Source organism: Engystomops pustulosus, unplaced genomic scaffold (assembly GCF_040894005.1).
Source record: "Engystomops pustulosus unplaced genomic scaffold, aEngPut4.maternal MAT_SCAFFOLD_822, whole genome shotgun sequence".
In the NCBI taxonomy this organism is placed as follows: Eukaryota; Metazoa; Chordata; class Amphibia; order Anura; family Leptodactylidae; genus Engystomops; species Engystomops pustulosus.
In genome coordinates, this window is record NW_027285701.1 from 1 (window position 1) to 14130 (window position 14130).

At 42.6% G+C, this 14130-nt stretch overlaps 1 protein-coding gene across 3 annotated transcripts; it reads left to right on the forward strand.

The window, feature by feature from the left end:
* Window positions 1–13763, forward strand: LOC140112536 (coiled-coil domain-containing protein 25). 3 transcript variants are annotated; one of them, XM_072132522.1, is made up of 10 exons: window positions 1–66; window positions 1107–1188; window positions 1417–1464; window positions 1565–1604; window positions 7974–8025; window positions 8239–8314; window positions 9483–9586; window positions 11908–12110; window positions 12333–12378; window positions 13229–13763. In XM_072132522.1, the coding sequence occupies exons 2-10, from the start codon at window positions 1164–1166 to the stop codon at window positions 13256–13258; spliced, it is 624 nt and encodes a 207-aa protein (XP_071988623.1). In that variant the 5' UTR covers window positions 1–66; window positions 1107–1163; the 3' UTR covers window positions 13259–13763. The 3 variants fall into 3 exon arrangements, with proteins under 3 accessions (XP_071988623.1, XP_071988624.1, XP_071988625.1); XM_072132523.1 differs by having other exon boundaries at window positions 45–98; XM_072132524.1 differs by lacking the exon at window positions 1–66 and adding an exon at window positions 462–663.
* Window positions 13764–14130: the final 367 nt, after the last annotated feature.

Consider the following 14130-nt stretch of genomic DNA (forward strand, 5'->3'; position numbering starts at 1 on the left):
TTTGTAGTTACGACGTCACTTCCGGTGTTTGAGCCGGGCAGGAAGTTGGCGGTTGCGGAGATCGCGGTGAGTGAGGGGAGACTGGCGCCGGTGTCATGGTAACCGCGGAGGGTCCTGCGTTTAGCGACTACAAGTCCCAGTATTTCCTGCAGTATCAGGGGTCAGGGATGGGCGGGACTTGCGGTTATCTCCTTTAGGATCCTTAGTGACCAATCATAGTTGGGCTACATTCCCTGCGCTGGGGCTGAGCAGCTGTAAGCTGCGCTGTGATTGGCTCTCCGCAGTGCTGGTCGCTGACATCTCGTGCAGGACTCACAGCTGGATTCTGTTACAGTGTATACGTCAGCGGACTCCTTACTGATACATTGTAACAAAGCTGCAGCTGTAGAGAACACCCCTGCCTCTGCCCCGTGTGCTGTCTGGTCCAGAGGGGTCAGAGACCACAATATCAATGGATTATCAGATCAGTGGGGGCCCCCCCAGACTCTAACCTGTCACTGACCATGAACACCCCCAGATAACTCTGAAATTCATCCCTCGGACACTGCTGCCCCCCTCTGGACCCCTGGCACCGCTCAGCTTGTGTGCAGAATAGGGGCGCACCCATTCCTTGCAGTGTGTTGGGCCCCCTGACACCCCGGGGCCCATAGCAGCTGCTCCCCGGTAGTTATTCCCCTGCTTCAGCTTTGTGTATTGTCCCTGCAGAGATGTGTAATCAGTGTAGCCGCTGTGGATGTTGTTAGTAGCAGCAGGACTGTGATATTCCATTACTGTAGTGCGCTGTGACACTATACTCACACTGCTGTGCTCTATCAAGCCAACCTTATTTATTGTCCCTGGGTAGATCTTTGTTAGTAGCAGCAGGACTGTGATAGATGGATCTATACACCAGGATTGTAGCCTCCCCAAGTGCCCTGGGGGTGTCCTCACACTGCTGTGCTCTGTGCCTACAGCTCTGTTCCAGTTCTCCTGGTTGGATAGTACAGCAGTAACTCGGAGCTTCAGCCCCTCTCAATCCTTGGGACCCGAGTAATCAGAACCTCTGTGTGAATGTGGAGTCATCGCCCCATTAACCCCTGATGAACCTGTGACTTGTTTTTTTGCAGATTTCCTTCTTCACCCTCTGGTTCACCTGAGAAGAGCAGAGTCCTCCGGGGGGCGCTATGGTCTTCTACTTCACTAGTAATGGTGAGTATCCACAGCTGACCACACGCAGGACACCCTCTTCCCTGAGTAGTGGGGGTCTCTGCTCTGTGACCACAAATTCTCCATCTCTGAGGTCAGAGGTCACAGGCCATTGGTTCTCCTGCCGTGCAGCATTGTGGGAGGATAGAAAGGGTCACTCCCCTGGCTCTGTGCTCCTCTCACTAACCTCAGCTGCATAACAGTCTCACCACTTCTCTGCCTCTCTTTCAGTGGTCTCCCCACCGTACACCATATACATGGGGAAGGACAAGTATGAAAGTAAGTCGCCCTCTGCTGGTGGGGGGAAGTACTGCAGGGAAAGCAAATATAGGAGAGAAATGTAATCTAAGCTCATTGTACTATGTTCTTTCCATTCCAGATGAAGATCTTATCAAATATGGCTGGCCCGAAGATGTATGGTATGTGCTAGGGGCAGTATTATAGTAGTTATATTCCTGTACATAGGGGGCAGTATTATAGTAGTTATATTCCTGTACATAGGGGGCAGTATTATAGTAGTTATATTCTTGTACATAGGAGGCAGTATTATAGTAGTTATATTCCTGTACATAGGGGGCAGTATTATAGTAGTTATATTCTTGTACATAGGGGGCAGTATTATAGTAGTTATATTCCTGTACATAGGGGGCAGTATTATAGTAGTTATATTCCTGTACATAGGGGGCAGTATTATAGTAGTTATATTCCTGTACATAGGGGTCAGTATTATAGTAGTTATATTCTTGTACATAGGGGGCAGTATTATAGTAGTTATATTCCTGTACATAGGGGGCAGTATTATAGTAGTTATATTCCTGTACATAGGGGGCAGTATTATAGTAGTTATATTCTTGTACATAGGGGGCAGTATTATAGAAGTTATATTCCTGTACATAGGGGGCAGTATTATAGTAGTTATATTCTTGTACATAGGGGGCAGTATTATAGTAGTTATATTCCTGTACATAGGGGGGCAGTATTATAGTAGTTATATTCTTGTACATAGGGGGCAGTATTATAGTAGTTATATTCCTGTACATAGGGGGCAGTATTATAGTAGTTATATTCCTGTACATAGGGGGCAGTATTATAGTAGTTATATTCTTGTACATAGGAGGCAGTATTATAGTAGTTATATTCTTGTACATAGGGGGCAGTATTATAGTAGTTATATTCTTGTACATAGGGGACAGTATTATAGTAGTTATATTCTTGTACATAGGAGGCAGTATTATAGTAGTTATATTCTTGTACATAGGGGGCAGTATTATAGTAGTTATATTCTTGTACATAGGGGGCAGTATTATAGTAGTTATATACTTGTACATAGGGGGCAGTATTATAGTAGTTATATTCTTGTACATAGGAGGCAGTATTATAGTAGTTATATTTTTGTACATAGGGGGCAGTATTATAGTAGTTATATTCTTGTACATAGGGGGCAGTATTATAGTAGTTATATTCTTGTACATAGGGGGCAGTATTATAGTAGTTATATTCTTGTACATAGGGGACAGTATTATAGTAGTTATATTCCTGTACATAGGGGGCAGTATTATAGTAGTTATATTCCTGTACATAGGGGACAGTATTATAGTAGTTATATTCCTGTACATAGGGGGCAGTATTATAGTAGTTATATTCCTGTACATAGGGGGCAGTATTATAGTAGTTATATTCCTGTACATAGGGGGCAGTATTATAGTAGTTATATTCTTGTACATAGGGGGCAGTATTATAGTAGTTATATTCTTGTACATAGGGGGCAGTATTATAGTAGTTATATTCTTGTACATAGGGGGCAGTATTATAGTAGTTATATTCTTGTACATAGGGGGCAGTATTATAGTAGTTATATTCTTGTACATAGGGGGCAGTATTATAGTAGTTATATTCTTGTACATAGGGGGCAGTATTATAGTAGTTATATTCCTGTACATAGGGGGCAGTATTATAGTAGTTATATTCCTGTACATAGGGGACAGTATTATATTAGTTATATTCTTGTACATAGGAGGCAGTATTATAGTAGTTATATTCCTGTACATAGGGGGCAGTATTATAGTAGTTATATTCTTGTACATAGGAGGCAGTATTATAGTAGTTATATTCCTGTACATAGAGGGCAGTATTATAGTAGTTATATCCTGTACATAGGGGTCAGTATTATAGTAGTTATATTCTTGTACATAGGGGGCAGTATTATAGTAGTTATATTCCTGTACATAGGGGGCAGTATTATAGTAGTTATATTCTTGTACATAGGGGCAGTATTATAGTAGTTATATTCCTGTACATAGGGGGCAGGTATTATAGTAGTTATATTCTTGTACATAGGGGGCAGTATTATAGTAGTTATATTCTTGTACATAGGGGGCAGTATTGTAGTAGTTATACTCCTGTACATAGGGGGCAGTATTGTAGTAGTTATATTCTTGTACATAGGGGGCAGTATTATAGTAGTTATATTCCTGTACATAGGGGGCAGTATTATAGTAGTTATATTCTTGTACATAGGGGCAGTATTATAGTAGTTATATTCCTGTACATAGGGGGCAGTATTATAGTAGTTATATTCCTGTACATAGGGGACAGTATTATAGTTAGTTATATTCTTGTACATAGGGGGCAGTATTATAGTAGTTATATTCTTGTCATAGGGGGCAGTATTGTAGTAGTTATACTCCTGTACATAGGGGGCAGTATTGTAGTAGTTATATACTTGTACATAGGGGGCAGTATTATAGTAGTTATATATCCTGTACATAGGGGGCAGTATTATAGTAGTTATATTCTTGTACATAGGGGGCAGTATTATAGTAGTTATATTCTTGTACATAGGGGGCAGTATTATAGTAGTTATATTCTTGTACATAGGGGGCAGTATTATAGTAGTTATATTCCTGTACATAGGGGGCAGTATTATAGTAGTTATATCTTGTACATAGGGGGCAGTATTATAGTAGTTATATTCTTGTACATAGGGGGCAGTATTATAGTAGTTATATTCTTGTACATAGGGGCAGTATTATAGTAGTTATATTCCTGTACATAGGGGGCAGTATTATAGTAGTTATATTCCTGTACATAGGGGGCAGTATTATAGTAGTTATATTCCTGTACATAGGGGGCAGTATTATAGTAGTTATATTCCTGTACATAGGGGCAGTATTATAGTAGTTATATTCTTGTACATAGGGGGCAGTATTATAGTAGTTATATTCTTGTACATAGGGGCAGTATTATAGTAGTTATATTCTTGTACATAGGGGGCAGTATTATAGTAGTTATATTCTTGTACATAGGGGGGCAGTATTATAGTAGTTATATTCCTGTACAAAGGGGGCAGTATTATAGTAGTTATATTCCTGTACATAGGGGGCAGTATTATAGTAGTTATATTCCTGTACATAGGGGGCAGTATTATAGTAGTTATAATTCCTGTACATAGGGCAGTATTATAGTAGTTATATTCTTGTACATAGGGGGCAGTATTATAGTAGTTATATTCCTGTACATAGGGGCAGTATTATAGTAGTTATATTCTTGTACATAGGGGGCAGTATTATAGTAGTTATATTCCTGTACATAGGGGGCAGTATTATAGTAGATATATTCCTGTACATAGGGGGCAGTATTATAGTAGTTATATTCCTGTACATAGGGGGCAGTATTATAGTAGTTATATTCCTGTACATAGGGGGCAGTATTATAGTAGTTATATTCTTGTACATAGGGGGCAGTATTATAGTAGTTATATTCTTGTACATAGGGGCAGTATTATAGTAGTTATATTTCCTGTACATAGGGGGCAGTATTATAGTAGTTATATTCCTGTACATAGGGGGCAGTATTATAGTAGTTATATTCCTTGTACATAGGGGGCAGTATTATAGTAGTTATATTCTGTACATAGGGGGCAGTATTATAGTAGTTATAATTCTTGTACATAGGGGCAGTATTATAGTAGTTATATTCTTGTACATAGGGGGCAGTATTATAGTAGTTATATTCTTGTACATAGGGGCAGTATTATAGTAGTTATATTCTTGTACATGGGGCAGTATTATAGTAGTTATATTCTTGTACATAGGGGGCAGTATTATAGTAGTTATATTCTTGTACATAGGGGCAGTATTATAGTAGTTATATTCTTGTACATAGGGGCAGTATTATAGTAGTTATATTCTTGTACATAGGGGGCAGTATTATAGTAGTTATATTCTTGTACATAGGGGCAGTATTATAGTAGTTATATTCTTGTACATAGGGGGCAGTATTATAGTAGTTATATTCTTGTACATAGGGGGGCAGTATTATAGTAGTTATATTCTTGTACATAGGGGCAGTATTATAGTAGTTATATTCCTGTACATAGGGGGCAGTATTATAGTAGTTATATTCCTGTACATAGGGGGCAGTATTATAGTAGTTATATTCCTGTACATAGGGGGCAGTATTATAGTAGTTATATTCCTGTACATAGGGGGCAGTATTATAGTAGTTATATTCTTGTACATAGGGGGCAGTATTATAGTAGTTATATTCCTGTACATAGGGGCAGTATTATAGTAGTTATATTCTTGTACATAGGGGGCAGTATTATAGTAGTTATATTCTGTACATAGGGGGCAGTATTATAGTAGATATATTCCTGTACATAGGGGGCAGTATTATAGTAGTTATATTCCTGTACATAGGGGGCAGTATTATAGTAGTTATATTCCTGTACATAGGGGGCAGTATTATAGTAGTTATATTCTTGTACATAGGGGGCAGTATTATAGTAGTTATATTCTTGTACATAGGGGGCAGTATTATAGTAGTTATATTCTTGTACATAGGGGGCAGTATTATAGTAGTTATATTCCTGTACATAGGGGGCAGTATTATAGTAGTTATATTCCTGTACATAGGGGGCAGTATTATAGTAGTTATATTCCTGTACATAGGGGCAGTATTATAGTAGTTATATTCTTGTACATAGGGGGCAGTATTATAGTAGTTATATTCCTGTACATAGGGGGCAGTATTATAGTAGTTATATTCTTGTACATAGGGGGCAGTATTAAGTAGTTATATTCTTGTACATAGGGGCAGTATTATAGTAGTTATATTCTTGTACATAGGGGGCAGTATTATAGTAGTTATATTCTTGTACATAGGGGCAGTATTATAGTAGTTATATTCTTGTACATAGGGGGCAGTATTATAGTAGTTATATTCTTGTACATAGGGGGCAGTATTATAGTAGTTGTATTCTTGTGTATAGGGGGCAGTATTATAGTAGTTATATTCTTGTACATAGGGGGCAGTATTATAGTAGTTATATTCTTGTACATAGGGGGCAGTATTATAGTAGTTATATTCCTGTACATAGGGGGCAGTATTATAGTAGATATATTCCTGTACATAGGGGGCAGTATTATAGTAGTTATATTCCTGTACATAGGGGGCAGTATTATAGTAGTTATATTCTTGTACATAGGGGGCAGTATTATAGTAGTTATATTCTTGTACATAGGGGCAGTATTATAGTAGTTATATTCTTGTACATAGGGGGCAGTATTATAGTAGTTATATTCTTGTACATAGGGGCAGTATTATAGTAGTTATATTCTTGTACATAGGGGGCAGTATTATAGTAGTTATATTCTTGTACATAGGGGGCAGTATTATAGTAGTTGTATTCTTGTGTATAGGGGGCAGTATTATAGTAGTTATATTCTTGTACATAGGGGGCAGTATTATAGTAGTTATATTCTTGTACATAGGGGGCAGTATTATAGTAGTTATATTCCTGTACATAGGGGGCAGTATTATAGTAGATATATTCCTGTACATAGGGGGCAGTATTATAGTAGTTATATTCCTGTACATAGGGGGCAGTATTATAGTAGTTATATTCCTGTACATAGGGGGCAGTATTATAGTAGTTATATTCTTGTACATAGGGGGCAGTATTATAGTAGTTATATTCTTGTACATAGGGGGCAGTATTATAGTAGTTATATTCCTGTACATAGGGGGCAGTATTATAGTAGTTATATTCCTGTACATAGGGGGCAGTATTATAGTAGTTATATTCCTGTACATAGGGGGCAGTATTATAGTAGTTATATTCTTGTACATAGGGGGCAGTATTATAGTAGTTATATTCCTGTACATAGGGGGCAGTATTATAGTAGTTATATTCTTGTACATAGGGGGCAGTATTATAGTAGTTATATTCTTGTACATAGGGGCAGTATTATAGTAGTTATATTCTTGTACATAGGGGGCAGTATTATAGTAGTTATATTCTTGTACATAGGGGCAGTATTATAGTAGTTATATTCCTGTACATAGGGGGCAGTATTATAGTAGTTATATTCTTGTACATAGGGGCAGTATTATAGTAGTTATATTCCTGTACATAGGGGGCAGTATTATAGTAGTTATATTCTTGTACATAGGGGACAGTATTATAGTAGTTATATTCCTGTACATAGGGGGAAGTATTATAGTAGTTATATCCCTGTACATAGGGGAGAGTATTATAGTAGTTATATTCTTGTACATAGGGGAGAGTATTATAGTAGTTATATTCTTGTACATAGGGGGCAGTATTATAGTAGTTATATTCTTGTACATAGGGGGCAGTATTATAGTAGTTATATTCCTGTACATAGGGGGCAGTATTATGGTAGTTATATTCTTGTACATAGGGGGCAGTATTATAGTAGTTATATTCCTGTACATAGGGGGCAGTATTATAGTAGTTATATTCTTGTGCCTTATATTTGCAGGTTCCATGTAGATAAACTCTCCTCTGCTCATGTTTACCTCCGGCTGCAGAAGGTAGGTGTAACCTCACACCCAGGACACATTTTATAGGAGGGGGGGGCAAATTGAAATATTCACTTTCTTTTCTATTCTCCTTTGTATATAAAGCTCCGCCCCTCTGAGTAGGAGGAGTCTCACATCCTCGTAGATAAGTCAGGGGGTCCTATTCTCCATGTCTTCTTCTTTTCTTCCATTGACCTTGTGACCCCTTCCCTCTCTATGTTACAGGGTCAGACGATAGACGATATCCCCAAGGAAGTCCTGACGGACTGCGCACAACTGGTGAAGGCCAACAGCATCCAAGGTACAGGGTGGCTGCTGCTTAGAGGGGTCGGCTGCGCCCCAGGACTTTCCGGCGATGCCACTGGTCGTCACATGTCACCAGGAGGTCATGTCCCTGTGATAGACATAGTAGTGGGTGGGTCCGTGCGCAATATTTGGCCTTTTAAAGGAGACTTCAATAGTTACAGGAAGTTTGGATGACCTGACTCCTCAAGGGGGCAGTCACTGTGTCACCATCTAGTCATGTCATCCTAATCAGAGGGAAACTGTCAGCATTTGGAGACATGTGTAACCATAACTTTGTGTATGTTGTTAGTAGCTGCAGGACTGTGAAAAATTGATTTATATAACAGTATTGTGGCTTCTCCAAAAGCACTGGGGGTCCTCACACTGCTGTGAGCTGTGCTCTCTGCGGCCAGTGTTAGGTATTGTTCCTGCAGGAATGTGCATTTATATTCCAGAAGTGTGGCTGCTTCCGATGCTCTGGGGCTGTATGCTCACCCTGCTGTGCTCTGTGCCCTCTGGATTTATCATCTTCATAGGGGATTTAAAGCTATAGCAGAATTCTGGTTAATAGGTTTACATAGCAGTCACACAGTGTGGGAATGACTGTGTTGCAGTTTATTGCAGAGGGCACAGCAGTGTGAGGACACTGCCCCATTGTACTTTAGAGAAGCTACAGCCCGGCAATATAAATCCATATATCACAGTCCTGCTGCTACTAACAACATATACAATTATCTGATTACACATCTCTCCAGGGACAAATACATAACTCTGCCTGCAGAATGCACAGAGCACAGCAGTGTGAGGACACACCCCCTGTACAATCCTGGAATATGAATCCATATTTTGCAGTCCTGCTGCTACTAACAGCATACACACAGATAAGATTACACATCTTTACAGGGGCGATACCATCTCTGGCTGCACAGAGCACAGCAGTGTGAGGACTCAAAAACAGTGTTCTTGGAGAAGCTACAATCCTGGAATAAAAATCCATGTATCACAGTCCTGCTGCTACTAACAACATACACAGCAGTGTGATTACACATCTCTCCAGGGATAATACAGAACACTGGCTGCAGCTGCTGACGGGTTCCTTTTCAGGACGCCGTGTGTATCTGGTCACATGATATGGGCGCCATGTCTGTTATCGCTGATGATGTGTTGTACTGATCCCTCCGCAGGCTGCAAGATGAGTAACATCAACGTGGTCTACACCCCGTGGGCGAATCTGCGCAAAACCGGAGACATGGACGTCGGGCAGATCGGATTTCATCGGCAGAAGGACGTAAGTTCCCGGAAATGAGGGAGGAATCACAGGTCCTGCGCAGGTGCGGATAATATACCGGAAACGAGACTGAATCGGGGGATTTATGATGTCACACGTGGCGCGTCACCGCCAAACTACAGTTACTTTAACCCCTTAGCGTCGCAGCCTTTTTTATGTTCAATTTTCTCTCCCCACCTTCTACATATATCCAAAAAATAGGCAGCACTGACAGAAGCGGCGATACCTCACATGCTTATGATTTAGTTCTAGGCAAAGGGGGGGATTTGAACTTTTAGGTTTTTGTTATTATTTAGACTATTTTTCAGACCCCCCGCGGGTACTTTAACCCTGTGTTGTCTGATTGATCCTTCCATATACTGCCGTAGTACAGTATAGCAGTCTATAGGGGGTTTTCCAGATTATTACAATGTACAAACTGCACATTGTAACAGATCTGCAGAAACGAGACAGCCTTGGGCCTTGTAACCTGTCATGGCGACAGATCATCCCCCCTTGATGATATTACGAGGAGCGACAATCAAAAGAAAAGATGGTGGCGCCCCCGCGCACTGTTGTCTTTTAAAGGGTTAACACCCGTGACCGGTGCTAGCACCAATCGCAGGTGTTAGCGGTGAGCGTTTGCTGCAGTGTTAGCCCTCTATGATTTGTTTTTTTTACGCTATATAGAGAGAACATTAAGGAGTTAAAAACCAAAAAGACATTAACTCCTTATACCCGCAAATGAAAAAATTTCATTTAAAAACCTTAAAGGAAATGTAACAGCAGGATTGTAAACCCAGCACTGACATACTGGTGTGCGCCCCCCTGTGGCAGGGTCTGCTCTTCTTTTAGCTTCTTAGGACTTTTTAAAAATGATGCAAATGAATTTAAGGGGCTCCAGGCTTCATTGACATCTATGGAGCCCGGAGCCCCTTGGGCTCATTTGCATAGATTGTAAAACCTTTTTTTTTTTGTAAAAACAAGATTGTAAGAAGCTAAAAGAAGAGCAGATCCTGCCACAGGGGGGCGCACACCAGTATGTCAGTGCTGGGTTTACAATCCTTCATCCTGGTGTTGGAGGTCCTTTAAATCCTGAGGTGCTCCTCTTCCTAGAAAGGTCTCTTTTCCAAGTGATGTCTCGGCTTTGCCTCTCAGATCAGAAGAGATGGGGTGTATTCCGGGTAGTCTGGCCGATTATGTATCTTGGAATTTCTAATTGGAGTTTCTAATTAGAACACTAGGTGTCGTCCTTGCTGTGGTCACTTTTGGTGGCCGCACTTTGTGTTGGGGTGACCGTGTGTCCAGGTGCCCGGCACAGACCTAGAAGCTCCATGTATATATCTCCTGATGTGTATTCTGTAATGCGTCCAGCAGATGGCGCACCAGAGCTGTAAATCATGTTCCTCCGTGTATATTATACGGACACCTGCATGGATGTATCCGATCCGATAAACCGGTTCTAATAAAGAAGAAGAATCTATAAATGGTTTACTGTAACCAGATGCTCTTAGGGGCACATTTATCACACGTATGAGGGTGCCGCCGGATCCATGATATACTGATGGTGCTGCACCGGCAGGCGAGACCTGGGGTAGAATTGCAGCATAGTCTGTGCAGGTTCCCGGCACTGATCCCCCTTAGAGTGAAGGTGGCGTAATGGGGAAAATGGGCGCAAATCTTGGCCAGGAATTGCACCTATTTCAGGCAGTATACACCACATGGTGAGCAGGAAGGGTAAGAGAACAATACACAATGATTAGTCAAAGGCACCAGTAACCTGAGGGTAACCAATCTGGACCAGGTGCAGAGGCCACCCTCCTGAGGCCTTGTGTAAGTGGTGGTGGGGGGCTGAGCTCTGCCTACAACTCCCATCATCATAGACAGGGCAGAGGGACACGTCAGCCTCACTGCATTGTCACCTCACACAATAGACCCCTGTACTGCTGCACAGACCCTGCACCCTGTCACCTAGAGTGACCCCACACATATACGCAGCGGCCTGCTCAGGGATATCCCAGGACCAGTCTACAGATGAGAGATATTAGACCAAACCCTGGAGAGGGTATTTCTACCTGTGAGACACATAAAAGAACATGATGTATTTCTCATGACTTTTAGTGGCGATGGCCGCCTCTGGCTGTCTGGTAGCGCACACGGCCGCCTCTGGCTGTCTGGTAGCGCACACGGCCGCCTCTGGCTGTCTGGTAGCGCTGACGGCCGCCTCTGGCTGTCTGGTAGCGGTGATGGCCGCCTCTGGCTGTCTCTGTACATGCAGGGCGGCAGCACCAGAGGACAAGGTTGTGATCGTCCCTTTAAGGATCTGTCTTGTCTTTTTCCAGGTAAAAAGTGTAAACGTCGAGAAGAAAGTCAACGAGATTGTAAACCGACTGGAGAAAACGAAGGACGAGCGCTACCCTGACCTGGCGGCAGAGAAGGAATCGCGAGACCGGGAGGAGAGGAACGAGAAGAAAGCTCAGATCCAGGAGGTCAAGAAGAAGGAGAAAGAGGAGATGAAGAAGAAGAAAGAGATGGAAGAGCTCAGGTGACGTCTCATCATCATCCTCCATAGCCTTTACAGCATCACACATGGGTGGAGCTAAGTGTGGGGGAGGGGCTTACAGCCAGGCAGTGGGACTGCTAAGCACTTACTGGCTGCAATGGATCTGTATATTGGGCAGGGCCTGGTTTTGGTCTTCCTGGGGTACGTGTATAATCACACTGCGGTCGCTCTCTCTGATACCTGTCATTCTTCCTCCTCCTCCAGGAATTACACCTCATTGATGAAATCAGAAAATATGTCAACTAATCAGGTAAGAAACAGCCCCGGACCTTTCCTCAAGTCGCCATCCTCCGTATATTCCAGAGTTAGGCTACATTCACACTACAGTATGGGGGACGTATATACGGCCGATATACGTCCCCCATACACTTCTATGGGCTCGCGGCGCCCTACGGGAGCGGTACGGTGCAGCACACGTGCGGCACCGTACCGCTCCGTAGCCCGGGAAAAGATAGGACATGTCCTATCTTTTCCCGTATTAGGGCGCCACGGCCATAGATCGCTATGGAGAGGGGCGGGGGTGAGCTGCGCTCACCTCCTCCTCCTCTCCCCGCGCTGCCGTGTGCCCGCCGTGCTACGGCGCGGCGGGCTCACGGCAGTGTAAATTTAGCCTTAGTTGGAGTTTGACAGAAGTTTGAACAAAGGTTTGGCTTTGAGCACTGATCGTGGGGGTTAACCCTTCAAACTCTGCTGCAGCAGCGTAAACTGGGGAGCAACGATCCTAGGGAAAATGGTGGCACCGATCACGGGAGTTATCAAAGGTGCCTTGTTGTAGCTCCCCAATTGGGTCTCTCTTAAACTGGGAAGATGTGAAAGGTAGGTATAATAATGTAGCCGAAAGCATAGAAACAACCCCCAATGTCCATGCTGCAGACAGGTGCAATGTGTTATTATTAGGGCTTAGCCCCTTTCCACCGTAATATTTTTGGGCTGGAGAGCACAACCATCCCCAGTATCATCCTCTCTGCTCAGATAAACTGTCTGTCTAGCCCCGCCCCTGAGGAACTGGGAAGACTGTATTTCCTTTACAGCAGCCGCACTACACACCGTAAATGGCGCAGTTTTCAGTGAAGACATTTTTTTTTTTTTTTTTCCTACAGGACGGCAACGACTCGGACGACTTTATGTAAAGCGGACTGGGCCCAATAGTCACAGACATATGGACTGATTCACATCGCTCTGGGGAACTTCTTCTCAATGCCAAAGTAAAGAGAACCTCTGCATTCAGTACCTGCTTTACTGCTCCAGCCTGACTCCTCTGCCACGGGTCCCTCCGGGGTGGATCGGCAGGGGCTCCATGTATCATGGAGAATTTGGGGACAGAGAAGTCTCTTCAGATAAGGGTGATGAGCCTGGTGACGGCCCTGTGCGTCGCGTTGTGCCAGAAGCCACCGGAAACTCTGTACATCCTGCCTTGACTCTATGATGGAAGGTTTTAACATTTTTATCCTCTCGTTCACCATCGGACATCTCGCAGAGCGTAGTCATTGTTTTTATCTACGCGCTCGGTCGCTCGTGTGGTCTTCTGGAAGATGTTCCTGGGCGTCACTGACAATATTGTCCTCTTCTCGCTGCATGTCTCTGTGTGGGTGCATGGATGAGCAAGTTGGCAAATAAACTAATAGCTGCAGCTCGCGTCGGCTCTCTGTGATATCTGTGATGTTTAGTGTTAATGGGAACCTATCATCAGCTTTTCACATTTAAGCCTAATGACTGGTGACTGAAACAATTTTCCTCCTTATTCCCAAGGTTCTTTTCTTATAAAAGTCCATTTTGCCTGTCACGTTAAAAAAAAAAAAACTTTGAAAATTTTCTTGGCTCCTTGTCGTCAAAGACAGAGTCTTGTGGGCGTTTCCCTCCATCCTCAAAGTCAAGGAGTCATGTGAAGTCATCTCTCACAGATCTCGTACCCCCCTCCCCCCTTATGACTATGATAATTAGATGTAGAATAAACCACATTGCTACTGCCCAGATATAACTTGGGGCTTTTCCTGAGGCTGTC

Coding starts and splice junctions, on each gene's coding strand:
- LOC140112536 (XM_072132522.1), top strand. CDS start 1,164: ATGGTCTTCTACTTCACTAGTAATG. Junction 1,605..7,973: donor GGCTGGCCCGAAGATGTATG/GTATGTGCTAGG, acceptor TTATATTTGCAG/GTTCCATGTAGATAAACTCT. Junction 8,026..8,238: donor TTTACCTCCGGCTGCAGAAG/GTAGGTGTAACC, acceptor TCTATGTTACAG/GGTCAGACGATAGACGATAT.